The following is a 15,538-nucleotide window of genomic DNA, read 5'->3' on the forward strand; positions in this document are numbered from 1 at the left end:
TACTCTGTTCAAGAATCACAAGAGGAGGAGGTATACTTGGAAAAGGCCGGGTGATATGGGAAGATTTCAGTTAGATTACATCACGGTCAGACAGAGATTCCAAAATTAGATACTGGATTGTAAGGCGTGCCCAGGAGCAGAAATAGACTCAGATCATGATGTAGTAGTGATGAAGAGTAGGCCGAAGTTTAAGACGTTAATCAGGAAGAATCAATACGCAAGGAAGTGGGATACATACAGAAGTACTAAGGAATGACAAGATATGGTTGAAGTTCTCTAAGGCTATAGATCAGCAATAAGAAATTGCTCAGTAGCTCGGTTGAAAAGGAATGGACATCTCTAAAAAGGGCCATCACAGAAGTTGGAAAGGAAACCATAGGTACAAAGAAGGTAACTGCGAAGAAACCATGAGTAACAGAAGAAATACTTCAGTTGGTCGATGAAAGGAGGAAGTACAAAAATGTTCCGGGAAACTCAGGAATACAGAAATACAAGTAGCTGAGGAATGAAATAAATAGGAAGTGCAGGGAAGCTAAGATGAAATGGTTGCATGAAAAATGTGAAGACATCGAAAAAGAAATGATTGTCGGAAGGACAGACTTAGCATACAGGAAAGACAAAACAACCTTCGGTGACATTAAAAGCAAGGGTGATAACATTAAGAGTGCAATGGGAATTCCACTACTAAATGCAGAGGAGAGAGCAGATATGTGGAAAGAATAGTCTTAGAAAAATCAGCCAATAAAATATTTGTGGACATTAATCACTGGTTCCTAGCCAATTCTTTGTCACTAAACTTTGAAAAAACACACTACATGCAGTTCAGAACTTGTAAGGGGTGTCCCAAGAGTATATGTCTAACATACGATGACAAGAAGATAGAAGAAGTGGACAGTGTTAAATTCTTGGGATTACAGCTTGATAATAAATTCAACTGGGAGGAGCACACCACAGAACTGCTGAAGCGTCTTAACAAATCTCTGTTTGCAATGCGAATTTTGTCAGACATAGGGGATATAAAAATGAAAAAGCTGGCATACTATGCTTACTTTCATTCCATAATGTCATATGGGATTATTTTTTGGGGTAATTCATCAAGCCAAGCTAAAGTTTTCCGGGCACAAAAACATGCAGTAAGAGTTGTATGTGGTGTGAACTCAAGAACATCCTGCAGAAGCCTGTTTAGGGAACTAGGGATACTAACTACTGCTTCCCAATATATTTATTCCTTAATGAAATTTGTCATTAAAAATATATCACTTTTTCAAACCAGCAGCTCAATTCATGGAATCAATACTAGAAACAAGAATAATCTTCACAAGGATTTAAAGTCACTTAGTCTTGTACAAAAAGGTGTGCATTATTCAGGAACACACATTTTCAATAACTTGCCAGCAGCCATAAAAAGCTTAACAACCAATGAAATTCAGTTTAAGAGAAGCCTAAAGGATTTATTGGTGGCCAACTCCTTCTACTCCATTGATGAATTTCTTAGTAAAACCAACTGATTTGTATATAAGTACAACATAACTTCTGCACAATTTCAGTGCAGTAATGTGTTCATTGAAAATTTGTGTGTCTGTGTGTGTGTGTGTGTGTGTGTGTGTGTGTGTAAGTATAATCTAACTTCTGCACCATTTCAGTGCAGTAATGTGTTCATTGTAAATAAGTATTACAGTAGTTGTATTACATGTTTATTACCTTATAAATAAATAAAAAACTTTTTTATTTTAAATTCAGTGCATTAGTATTTGTAAAATGACTCTTAGTGTTCATTAAAAAATGACGATCATTCCACTTGGGGCCTGTGGAATGGTACATTAGCTTATTTGTTTTAGTTGTAAATATTTGTCATGTATTGTTGTTTTTCTGACATGTTCCACATCGTGGATCAATTGGAATGAAAGTAAATCTACTCTAAAAATACATTGAAAGCCTCTATGAGGGGGAAGATTTGTCTGATGTGATAGAAGAAGAAACAGGAGTCAATTTAGAAGAGATAGGGGATCCAGTATTAGAATCGGAATTTAAAAGAGCTTTGGAGGACTTACGGTCAAATAAGGCAGAAGGGGTAGATAACATTCCATTAGAATTTCTAAAATCATTGGGGGAAGTGGCAACAAAATGACTATTCACATTGATGTGTAAAATTTATGAGTCTGACGACATACCATCTGACTTACAGAGGAGCATCAGCCACACAATTCCGAAGACGGCAAGAGCTGAAGCTGACAAGTGTGAGAATTATCACACAATCAGCTTAACAGTTCATGCTTCCTAGATGCTTACAAGAATAATATACAGAAGAATGTAAAAGAAAACTGAGGATGTACTAGATGGCGATCAGTTTGGCTTTAGGGAAGTTAAAGGCACAACAGAGGCAATTCTGACGTTGTGGTTAATAATGGAAGCAAGGCTAAAGAAAAATCAAGACACGTTCATAGGATTTGGGGACCTAGAAAAAGCATTCGACAATGTAAAATGTTGCAAGATGTTCGAAATTCTGAAAAAAGTAGGGGTAAGCTATAGGGAGAGACGGGCCATATGCAATATGCTCAACAGCCAAGAGGGAATAATAAGAGTGGACGACCAAGAACGAAGTGCTCGTATTAAAAAGGGTGTCAGACAAACATATAACCTTTCACCCCTACTGTTCAATCTGCACATTGAGGAAGCAGTGATCGAAATATAAGAAAGGTTCCGGAGTGGAATTGAAATTCAAGATGAAAATATATCAATGGTACGATTCGCTGATGACATTCCTATCCTGAGTGAAAGTGAAGAAGAATTACGTAATCTGCTGAATGGAATGAACAGTCTAATGAATATAGAGTGTGGATTGAGAGTAAATTGAAGAAAGATTAAGGTATTGAGAAGTAGTAAAAATGGGAACAGCGAGAAACTTATCAGGATTGACGGTCACGATGTAGATGAAGTTAAAAGAATTCTGCTACCTAGACAGTAAAATAACCAATGGCGGATGGAACAAGGAGGACATCAAAAGCAGATTAGCAATGGTAAAAAGGGTGTTCCTGGACAAGAGAAGTCTACTAATATCAAATATCAGCCTTACTTCGAGGAAGAAATTTCTGAGAATGTACGTCTGGAGTACAGCATTGTATGGTAGTGAAACATGGACTGTGAGAAAACCGGAACATAAGAGAATTGAAGCATTTGAGATGTGGTACGACAGACGAATGTTGAAAATTAAGTGGACTGATATGGTAAGGAATGAGGAGATTCTGCGCAGAATCAGAGAGGAAAGGAACATGTGGAAAACACTGACAAGGAAAAGGGACAGGAGATAGGACATCTGTTAAGACATCAGGGAATGACTTCCGTGGTACTAGAGGGAGCTGTAGAGGGCAAAAAGTGTAGAGGAATACAGTGATTGGAATACATCCAGCTAATAATTGAAGACGTAGGTTGCAAGTGCTACTCTGAGGTGAAGAGGTCAGCGCAAGAGAGGAATTTGTGGCAGGCCGCATCAAACCACTCAGAGGACAAAAAGAGAAGAAGAAGAAGAAGAAGATAAGGTGCATTCCTTCACACTAAACTACAAATAGGCTGTAACCCAATGATGCACAGCTTCCTGCTACAGTGAGATGACCATCCAATTAGCAGTGTTTGTGATGCATTGTTTTTGATAAGCTACATTTTAACTGATAGTTTTTCTTATTGAGATGAGAGGCCATTGTGCTAATAGATGTGACCTGTATTTTAGCATATCAAGAGATGAACATTGTACAAATTTTAAGATTTTGTGAAATGTTTAATATACTGTACAGTATTTCCTAAATTATTAGAAACAACGTTTCAATGTGTTGTTGCAGTGGATGGCTCATTAATGTGGGTCTCATCTTCCTAAGTCATTATTTTAGTCTTTATTGTGTTGTTCTATACAGCTTTTAAGATAGGGATAGGGTTTATAGCTTTACATTATAAGTATTACAGTATGGGTAGTTGTTTGGATGAGAGTGAGTCCACTTTGAAATGAATTTCTGTTTTAAACTTTCCACATTTTATTCATTTTAAGAACATTCATCTAGGGCTATTTTAACAAGGGCACTAACAACTGTGCACAGTCTTAATACAAGGGTCGTCCACAAAGTAAGTCCCGTTTCTATTTCTATCCATGGCAGCACTATGATCGCAGTTCTGGACATGTGTGGCAGTTACTCTGACTCCAGGAGAAGATGTGTACACTATTTTCAGATCACTGCTGTCAATGTGTGCTTTGTAGTGCTTCTTTGTAATGTCAGCCGTAATTGAAAATGCTGCCGCGTGTGAAACCAGATCTGTGATTTGTTTTCTAAATGCAAAGAAAGTTAAACCAAAGGAAATTCATCAACAAATCTGCTACGTTTACGGACAATATGCTATGAGTGATTCCATGGTTAGAAGATGGGTCAGACTGTTCAGTGAAGGACGTGAAGGACCTCACACAATGAATGTGACGAAACAATTCTTACAGGAATTTCACTGGGATGCATTTTATCATCCTCCGTACAGCCCGGACCTCGCTACTAGCGACTTTCATCTCTTATTATACCTAAAATTTGTCCTTTGTGGTCAACACTTCAACGATGATGACGAGCTGAAAGAACATACACAGGCGGCAGCCTTCTATGAAGAAGGCATACAAAAACTTGTGGCATGCTATGACAAGTGGCTACAAAATTTCGGAAGCTATGTAGAAAAGTAATTTAACGGTTGTAGATTTTGGTACAATAAATATTTTTTTCTGTATCTGTACACGTTTGTTTTATATAACCAAATGGAACTTACTTTGTGCATTTGCCTTATATACACTCTCCATTCTTGTTTTCACTACTACCAAATTGGTCTCTCTCCACAATGCTGTTGTGATTACCACTATCAGACTGTAATATATGACTTCACTTTCCCTCTGAAAGTGAAGCAGAAGTGATCGTGATCATTCCTCTGTTTGTACTTGATCCAATCTTGATATTGTGTTGACTCCACAATAAATGGGTCTGCTCTTGCACAGTAGTGATTGGTACATACACTGCTGGGCATATGGCACACAAACTGTCTGCTCTGAGCCTTCAGTACAAAATTAGTCAACAGAATGCAACTAAACAGTCAACTGTAAGTCCTGAGGCAATAGTCGTGAAGCAGTTGGGATTTCTTCGTGGTAATAAGGCCAGACATCAGTTCAGTCGTGGAGTGATTACTTTTAATTGGCCTAGTTCTAACCTGTGTGTCTCACAACCATGCCATACCCATTAAAATGACAGTTTGTGACATATTCACTGCTGCTGAGGCTATGAATTATGTCTGACCTGCATCAACATGTCTGAGAGTTCTACCCTGTGAAACACAAGCCTAATAGTATTTTTCTGGTATTATAATGTAACCTTACCAAGAGGCTACAGTCTGCTCACAACAAAAATGTGTATGTGATTGAGACTGTAAGGTCTTACCAAAAGTATTCTTTAAATTTGAATCAAGTGTAAGTTCGTAGCAAGGATACCTCCTTCTCAGTTTGGGTGGTGCAATTCTGCTTTGTGGGATAGTCTCAATTGTCATTTTCAGTGATTACTCAACTTTTCCCTATTTTCTTCATTTCCTCAATTATTCCAAATGATAAAAGAATGATAGAAGGAAAAATGTGTGCAAATAAGAAGTCAGTACAATGATTAAAATGATGTGACAAAAGATTAGAAATAAAAAATAACATTTGAACCATTTAATTGAATAAAAATAATGATCAAAGTCATTTTGATAAAGATTTAAAAATAAAAAAATTTCAAAGCAATTGACAGGATTCAAATCTACAACCTTCTGCATGTCAGGAATGTATTTTGACGACTATGCTAAGCTGCGCTCTCTCGCTCTCTCCCTCTCTCTCTCTCTCTCTCTCTCTCTCTCTCTCTCTCTCTCTCTCTATCTCTATCTCTATATATCTATCTATCTCTATGTATCTATCTACTTAAGTAACGGAAACTTCTTTAGATTATTGTTACAACATTGCATAAAATCATTTAATTTGTTTGTTGACAATGTAAGAAAAGATAGATTACTTCCTACTGTAAAGAAGATACATTAAGTTGCAGACAGGCACAATTAAAGGACACTTATGCAAAGCTTGTGGCCACAGCCATCATCAACAAAAGAGAAGCAGAGAAATGCACACCATTTATACACACAAGCAAGCACACCTCATGCACACATGACTGCCAATTCCAGCACCTGAGGCCAGACTGGAGCTGTCACATGGGATGGCAGTAGCAATCTGGAGGGAACATGGAAGGGGAAGGGTTAGCAATGTACAGGTGGGGAGACAGAGGAAAGCTGTCTGGCGAGTGTGTGCAGGGACTAGAATGTCAACGGGTGTAGCATCAAGAGGTTGTGAGGCAGGGAGGTGGGGAAAGGAGTGAAAAAGTAGAAGAGTGGGGAAAGATGGGTGGGTGCGTTGGCGGAGGGCAACAAACAAAGAGACTAGGAGACAAGAATGCGAAGAGATGTAGGACAGATGGGGTGGAAACTGTTGGGTGGAAGGTGTGGGACAGTATGTTACCATAGGCTGAGGCCTTGATAACTACTGGAGTAGAGAATGTGTTGTAAGTATAACTCCCATCTGCACAGTTCAGAAAAGCTGGTGGTGGAAGGGAGGGTCCCGATGGCATGGGTGGTGAAGCAGCCATTGAAATCAAGCATGCTGTGGTCAGGTGCATTTAGTGCCATAGCATGGCCTAGTTTAATCGTGGCTACAGTTTGGCGGTGGCCATTGACCCTAGTGCACAGCTACTTGTAGTCATATCACTATAAAGAGCTGTGCAGTGGTTAAAGCACAGCAGAGCTGGTAAATGACATGGCTGCTTTCACAGGTGACCCACCCCCTGATGAGGTAGGATAAACCTGTGACAGGACTGGAATAGGAAGTGCTGGGCTGGTGGATTGAGCAAGTCTTCCAAGAGGATACAATTGTTGTATCCTACTTTAGTAGGGTGGGAAGAATCTCTGGTAGGATTCCCCTCATTTCAGTGCACGATGATAGGTAATCAAAGCCCTGGTGAAGAATGTGGTTGAGTTGTTACAGTACAGGGTGATACTGGGTTGATGAAGGGAGCACTCCACTGTGACCAGTTCTTGGGAGAGGGGGCGGGGGGGGTTGGGGGTATCAGGGGAAATGGCACAGGAGATCTTTCTGAGGACTAGGTGTGGGGCATAGTGCCTGTCTGTGAAGGCCTTGGTGACACTCTCAGCATACTGAGCAAGGGAGTTCTTGTCACTGCAGAAGATGCGCTGTTCCCTGCGTGGCCAGGCTGCATGGGAGGGATTTTTTTGGCATGAAAGCATTGATACCTGTCGAAATGCAAGTACTGTCGGTGGGTTTAGTATGGACAGTGGTACAGATGCAGCTGTCAGAGAGGAGAAGGTCAGTGTCACTAGGTTGAGGAGGACCAGTTGAAGCAGAGGGAGAGAAGCTGTTGAGGTTGTGGAGGAATGAAGATAGGTTGTTTTGGCCCTAAGCCCAGATCATGAAGATATCATCAATGAACCTGAACCAGACTAAGGGTTTGGGATTTAGGAAGGCTTGAAAGGTCTCTTCCAGGTGGCCCATAAACAGGTTGGCATAGGAGGGTGCATGCAGCTGCCCACAGCTGTGCTGCGGAATACAGTTAGTAAAGTGTATGAGGAATGAGAAGGAATGTCTGGAGGACACTGGGAAAGGTAGTATTCAATAGCGGTAAGACCATAGGCATATGAGGGATGTTGATGTATAGGGACATGACGTCAGCAGTGACAAGTAGGGATCCAGGAGATTAAGGGAATGGGGATGGTGGAGAGTCTGTGAAGGATGGGGTTGATATCTTTGATTATGGGCAAGTGATTGAAGGTGTTGGTCATTGTGGGCCGACATTCTTTTGGAGGGGACACAATAACCAGCCACAGTCAGGTGTCCAGGATTGTTGGGTTTCTGATTTTGGGGAGCATGTAGAAGGTGTTTGGGGGCGGGGGGGTCATAGTGGTGAGGAGGGAAATGGATTCAGGGGGGAGGTTCTGGGAAGGCCCTTGGGCTAGGGATTGGAGGTGGACTTCTGGGATGGGATCACTCTGGCAGAGTTTATAGGCGAAGGAATCAAATAATTGGTGGAGGCCTTCTGCCAGGTAGTCACTGCGGTTCATAACCACGGTGATGGAACCTTTGACTGCAGGTAGGATGATTAGGTTAGGATTTCTTTTGAGGTTGTGTATGGCCATTCCTTCTTCTGCTGAAAGGGTGGTGTTCGGAGGAAGGGACCAGGGGAAGAGTGGTGAGGCTAAGTTGGAAGTAAGGAATTCCTGGAAGGTGACCAGTGAGTGGTTGGGTGGGAGGGGGAAGGACCGTGATTGGATGGTGGTATGGACTGTGAGAGACAGGGGTCAGTGTTGTAATTGGCTTGGTTTTGGTTAGAGGAATTGGTGGCAAAGAAGTGCTTCCATTGCAGATATCGGGAGGAGGAGAGTAGGTCTTTGACAAGCCCAGCGTGCTTAAATTTGGGTGTAAGGCTAAGGGTGAGGCCTTTGGATTGGAGTGAAACTTGTGTGAGCTGAGGGTTTTGGTGGAAATGTTAACAACTGTGTTTGGGGAATGTTTCGGCTCTGGATTTGATGGAGATTTGGTAGGGAGCTTTAGGGGATGTGACAAGTTGAAAAGGTCAGCTAGGCAGGGTTTAGGTGCTGTGAGAGGTAAACGAAGAGGGACATTGTAGGTAGGATAGTGGTTGGATAGTGGTGCCCTGAAGCAGCTGTAGGATGTTGGCAGGGTAGATAACTTTTGGAGATGGTGTCTAGAATGCTGCTCCAGGTGCTGGAGAGCAATTGTGCTTATCTGCAACTTAATGTGTCTTCTTTACAGTAAGTAACAGTCAATCTTTTCCTACATTGTTGATGTTCCTAAGTGGAGTTTCCATTGTTTAATTTGTTTATTGACGATTTGTATTCTCAGATTAGTTTTTATTCCAAATATTTCACATGGTTTTTTCCCTATAGTAGTGCTATGGTTTCCTTTCAGGTTCAAGCTATACCGAAAAATGTGATGTCTTTAGTTGGGGAATTATTCTGTGGGAAGTTTTGAGCAGGCGGAAGCCTTTTGATGACATTGGTGGCTCAGCTTACAGAATTATGTGGGCTGTGCATACTGGTGAACGACCACCCCTGATAGAAGGATGCCCACGACCCATTGAATCTCTTATGACCAGGTATTTTCTTCAAATTTTTGCAAATTACTATGGTTTGTTTTTGTTGTTAATACAGTCTAATAATACTGTACTTTCAGCTCATTCCATACCAAGTGGTCCAGGAAAAAAAAATTGTTGGTTGCTCAACTGTCTCAGAAAAAATTGATATTTGCTGGGTGAATTCCCAAATGTTTAGTGGGCTCAAAAACTATTTTTTTTTTAATTTATTGTTTATCATCCAGGAACAGTAGTCATTTTTGTTTCAGGCTGCAAGCAGGTTTTTGCATTTATGAGCATCTGCTGTTTTTAGAATTATTCAGTAAGGATTGCCCCAGACCTTTCAGACAAGAATTTTAGTTCAGCTCACAACGGACTATAAATTAAAACCATGATCACCTAGCTGAATGTATTCGCTAATATATTTTTAATGGCTCCAAGTTGTTGTTGTTGTGGTCTTCAGTCCTGAGACTGGTTTAATGCAGCTCTCCATGCTACTCTATCCTGTGCAAGCCTCTTCATCTCCCAGTACCTACTGCAGCCTACATCCTTCTCAATCTGCTTAGTGTATTCACTGCTTCCCTTTCATGTCCCTCGACTGGCTCAAAGTTATTGGTCACAAATTAAAAAACTCAAATTTTTAACAGTATTTTTCCAAAGGAGTAGTAATTTCTCAGCCTTAATATTTTTGTGGTATTGCACTATACAATGTAGTTGCTTATAGAGTATCAATGGTGAGAAGCTGACACGTCAATATACTATTTTTTTAAATGGATTTTTTAAAATTTTTTCATTGTTTGGCTTCAATATCTTTGTTGGGAGACCAGATAAAAATCTGAAAATTTTACACTTAATACACCTTAATGATATCAAACTTCAGTATAAATTTCAGCTTTGTCAAGTCATGGAAAAAAATTACAAATATGAGCAAAAAATACATATCTTAATGTAATAAAGTAATGTCTGGAGTAATGTAATAAAGTATATCAATGATTAATTTAAATACAAAAAAAAAAACACATGAAATTAAGGTGACGTATGATTATTTGTGGAAACAGTTCTCTGGAGAAAGTTTCAGCAGGCTAGCAGAGCACATCTGCAAGTCCATACAGGCTCACAGACAAGTCTGTACATGTCTGTGTGTTGTCTTGCCCATTTCACCACCACCTGTTCACTCACACTCAGTTAACAACGATGTCTTGAAGTGTGCAGTTTAACAATGGAGTCTCAGTGTTATTTTGGTGTTCTTATTAATGAAGCTTGGCATAAAAATGAAAAATTGAGAAGATGGCAACTACTGTAAAAAATAATTTTTGAAGTTTGATTTCAAAAGAAAACTTGCACTAAACTAGGTGGAGGTTCTAAAAAAATGCTCCGACTGATTATGCTGATATGCCCTGCCCATTAGTCCAAAAATTGCATGTAATAAGAAACATGTCCTCCGAAAACTACCCAGTTTCGTCTGCTCATACAATTACAGTTTTTGGAAACACTTCCAATTTTGGTAAAGTCTTTCACTTGAAAACTATAAATGGGGGTGCTGTGCAAGCATGCATGACATCTTTCTTTCCTTTGGCGTCAACCGTATAATTTGAAGGCATATCAAAATGTATGGGAGTTTGGTCAGCATTTCCTATCTGACCAGGAAGGTATTGTTTTTCTGTGCGCAGCCTAATTATGAAGCGCTGAAATTCCACAAGTTTTTCTTCATAATTTTTTGGCAGCTTCTGTGCAAGAGAAGTTTGCCTCCGAAGTGAAATCCCCCAGCACTTCGTAAACAGATCAATTCAGCTGCGGCTAACCTTAAAATTTTCAATTTTTTGCTCTCTAGCAATTTCATGTGCCTTAATTCTTAAAATTTCGGTGTTCACAGGCAGGAATTTCTGACGCGGTTCCAAGCACTTCTAGTGCATGATATCGGTCACACTTTGGTCCACTAAATACTTTCCTGCTACTTGAACATTCAAATAATTTGTCTCTTTGCAGTCGCCATCACCTGATGTTGCTCTCATCAATCCTGTATCGCAGACCTGCAGCATGATTAGAGCTTTGTTCCTCAAAAGAAACAACTCCCCTCTTGAATTTGGCGCTATAATGAAAGCGCTTCATTATGGTTCACTAACACCAACAAGCACTTCACAAAATTCCACGAAGCAGTAGGTGCCGCTATGTGAAATCTTAATGAGCTGCAGTGTATCAACTCGTGCAACTCCTAAAGCCTTGTGCATTGTTGGTATTTCTGTGTAAAGAAATTTATTTTTGTTGTTACGAATATTTGAAAGGCTGCTACATTCGAAAATGAACAATACGGAATTTCTGTTTACTTCGTTGGATAATGTATGAAAGTGCAGTGGTCGAAACTCGGGGCAGAGGAGAAAAGCTCGTCTTCTACCCTTCTTTTTAGTTATTTACTGACGCAGAGGTTTTGGCACCAGTATTTATCTTTGTGCCTGCAAAGCATGCTTGTGTAGCCCTGCATATATTCGACGGCAGAAATTAGTTGTGGTGGCACCTATCAACATTTTTCAGAACTTCCGCTTACTTTGCACTCAATTCTAAGCCACAGGCGGTTTTTTGGATTACAAAAACCGGAAAAAAGTGCGGCTTAAATTCAAATAAATGCGGTACTTCAGCCAGTGTGCTTAGAAGGCAGATTGCCCTGTACATTTTGGAGGCAGTTGGTGAATCCCCTGATTTCCTAATAATGACTACATTGGCTGTTTTCCAGGACACTTCCTTGTTGTAAGGTGTCATCTAGCATGTCAGTTAGAATGGAGTTGATCTGTGTGATAGTATTTTTAAGAGTTTCCGAAAGTATTCCAACTGGGAATTGCTTCGTACTAGTTTTAAATCTAGCTATCGCTAGCACTACCTCTGCCTGGGCGAAAGGATGGTAATGCACCATTTTTGTAAATATTGCTCATTTGGTCATGTAAGTCCATATGGTGTTGTTGGTCATGTGTTTCTTCGTCATCACGGAGGTGCTTACTTAGCAGAAACTCGGCTGAGCATCTCCAGCCCTTTGTCATGATACTGTCTTCCTGTTGTAATGTTGACAAAACTGTTGCGATCTTAATTATTTTGTCTCCCCCATATGTTGTTCTGTAGTTGTGTTTTAACAAAGTTGCCCCAGTGGTTTTGTCCTGTTTTGTTTAGTTCTTTTTTGTACTTTTTTTTCACATCATGGTATAGCTCAAGTCCAAGTTCTTGTTCTTGTGCATCTTGGCTCTTTGATGGTATAGTATAGTGTAGTATAGTATAGTATATAGACCATGGTAGTTTATGTTTCCATCTGGCTTTCCCTCATGGAATGGCTGCTGACTACGCTGTTTTTGGAGTAAGTCTCTTAGAATATGCATTTTGTAGTCTGTGCTATCTTGGATAATGTGTTGTTGAAAATCTTCTACTATGTGTGTAATAATCAGCCAATTTGCCTTACCTAGAAGTAATCGGCAATGTTTCAAGGTCGTTTTGCGCACACGAGTGCGCACGCTCGTGTGTGCGTGTGTGTGTGTGTGTGTGTGTGTGTGTGTGTGTGTGTGTACTTCAAATTTTGCTATATGTGGTAGAAAGTTTTTGTTTGCTAGTGATTTGTCTATATTACTGATTCCTCCAGTGCTTCCACAGTATGTTGGTGCTTGTCTTACCTCATTTAATACAAAAAGATTGTACTCATTTATGATGTCCTCTAGTGTCTGTTCTATTGATATACCAGAGCGTAAAGTGGGCATTAATGATTGTGAGTATAAATAGTCTTCTACCTCTGGAAAATTGTGCAACTTCTCTGATTAGGTCTGCAAAAAGTTAAATGCCATACGAATACTGTGCGTACAATGAAATGATTATCCATGTGTCTGTCTTTGGCCTCTCTCCTGATAGGCGTGCTTGATACACCTACTATCAATCTTTTCGTAACATCCTTACTGATCGGTGTGCTGGAAAAGCTACACAAGCAGATTCCCCTCGCCACCCACCCACAAAAATACCGCACCATTCTTGTGTAGGGAGGATGCGCATGACAGTGGGGAGGGAGGCAGGACACTGGACATTGAGATGAGCCGGGAGCCATGACTGTGGAGGATGACGTACTCACGACCGTCCCTGCCATCTGGCTTGCGAGGCAACAGGAACATCCTCCAGAAAACTGCTGCCAGGACATATGTCCAGGCCTGAGGGAGTGTCCTAGAGCAATGACGGCGATGGCGGGGGTGAGAGCACGTCGTTCCTCCACTCCTCCTGGGGTGCCCTAGTGACACCAGCAGATGGCTGTGAAGGTCGCGCTGTTCTGTGAGGCTGTGAATGTGCAGGAAGAAAAGCAGCAGAATCACAGGGCAAATGACATGCAATCAAGCACATAAAAGAGCCAATGTGTTCCTGAATCATGCCTTTTTCCAGTTCCCACGGTTGCCATAAACCCTGAAAAGAACGAGATTCCTTGGTCCAAAGCAAAACTTGCGAACTATTGGCACTGCGAGATGCTGCGGTGGATGTAGCAAGTGTAGCAGCATCTGATGGCGGTGGTCACACAGAAGCTCAGCTGGTGATGGTCCGTCTCGTAGATGGGAGCAATAGGAGGCAAAAAAGAGCTGCAGTGCCTGTTCCCGTGTGTGGGTGGTGGGAAGCTTGGCTACATGTTGTTTGAAAGTGCGTACGAAGCATTCTGCTTCTCCGTTGGAGTGGTAGTGAAACAGAGCACTTGTTGCATTTTGTTCACAAAACTGTTCACTTTCAGACGTCAGTTTGTTATAGATGACTGCATTGACTGAGAAAAGTCTCAGGTTACTATTAATTTTGGACACGAGGTCATTAATATACAACATGAATCGCAAGAGTCCTGATGCATTTCTCTGGGACACTCTCCACGTTTACATCTGTCGATGACTCCCACACAAGATAACATATTGTGTCCTCCGTACCAAGAAATCCACAATCCAATCACAAATTTCGTTTGATACCCCATACGATTGCACTTTTCATAATAAGTATAGATGTGGTGACTGAGTCAAATGCTTTTCAGAAATCAAGAAATGGTGCATTTATTTGACTACCTGTCACATTACTTTCAGTATGTCATGTGAGAAAAGTGCAAGGCTTTCGTATGATTGATGTTTTTGGCATCGATTCTGATTGTCTTGGAGGAGCAATGTTTTCGAAATCCATTCTGGTAGGCTTTCCTTATCTGTACAAACAGTTTAGGAGACAATCTGAGCAGCAGATGTTGCTGTCATTTATCAGCTAGTTATGTCATCAGAAGATCAAAACAAATTGCAAAACAATTTCGAAAAGATACCTGTATGGTTCAAAAATTTTCAGTTGATGCTAAATAATGAAAAGTGTGAGGTCATACACTTGAGAGCTAAAAGGAATCCGTTAAATGTTGGTTACACAATAAATCAGTCAAAGCTAAAAGCCGTAAATTCAACCAAATACTTAGGAATTACAATTACAGACAACTTAAATTGGAAGGAACACACAAAAAATGTGTGGGGAAGGCTAAACAAAGACTTCGTTTTATTGGAAGGAGACTTAGAAAATGTAACAGCTCTATGAAAGGGACTGCTTACACTATGCTTGTCCATCCTCTCTTAGAATACTGTTGCACAGTGTGGGATCCTTACAAGACAGGATTGACGGAGTACAGTGAAAAAGAAGGGCAGCATGTTTTATATCATCGCGAAATAGGGGAGAGAGTATCACTGAAATGATACAGCATTTGGGGTGGATATCATTAAAACAAAGGCATTTTTCATCAGAGGATCTTTCCACGAAATTTAAGTCACCAACTTTCTCCTCCGAATGTGAAAATATTTTGTTTATGCCGACCTACATAGGGAGAAACGATCATCATAATAAAATACAGAGTACGCGTGGAAAGATATAGGTGTTCGTTTTTTCTGCAAGCTGCACGTGATTGGAATAGTAGAGAATTATTGTGAAGGTGTTTCAATGAACTATCTGCCAGGCACTTAAATGTGATTTGCAGAGTATCCATTTAGATGTAGATGTCAAAGATACTGGATGGTAGTTTGTGGATCACTTCTGCTATCCTTCTTGGAGACAGGTGTGATCTGTACTGTCTTCTGTGGTGGTATTAATGGGAACAGGTTGAGGTTCACAAGACTGGTGAAACTAAGACTGTATAGTTTCTAGAGGAAACTATATAGTTTATCGTCATTAAAGACTAATCTCTCATGCAGGCAGATGGCAGTTATCTCGGGTAAAGTTCGTCAGTTAAACTTGACATCACCTGTGACAAGCTGCACAGCTAAGCTGAAGACGTGCAGGCTGCTTAAGTGTTCAAAAACCACCATCCTACTAATCAGATCGCTTCTTGAAATGACAAGTGAAAA

The 15,538-nt window shown here is 40.5% G+C and overlaps 1 protein-coding gene across 1 annotated transcript in view; it reads left to right on the plus strand.

The window, feature by feature from the left end:
- LOC126456834 (mitogen-activated protein kinase kinase kinase 7-like) overlaps positions 1-15,538 on the plus strand; it is a 152,351-nt gene that overhangs the window by 46,110 nt on the left and 90,703 nt on the right. The window contains exon 5 of the mRNA XM_050092639.1: positions 9,026-9,212. Within this exon, the coding sequence (XP_049948596.1) occupies positions 9,026-9,212 (187 nt within the window). The remainder of the gene's footprint in view (positions 1-9,025; positions 9,213-15,538) is intronic.

The sequence above is a fragment of the Schistocerca serialis genome, chromosome 2, assembly GCF_023864345.2.
Source record: "Schistocerca serialis cubense isolate TAMUIC-IGC-003099 chromosome 2, iqSchSeri2.2, whole genome shotgun sequence".
NCBI lineage: Eukaryota > Metazoa > Arthropoda > Insecta > Orthoptera > Acrididae > Schistocerca > Schistocerca serialis.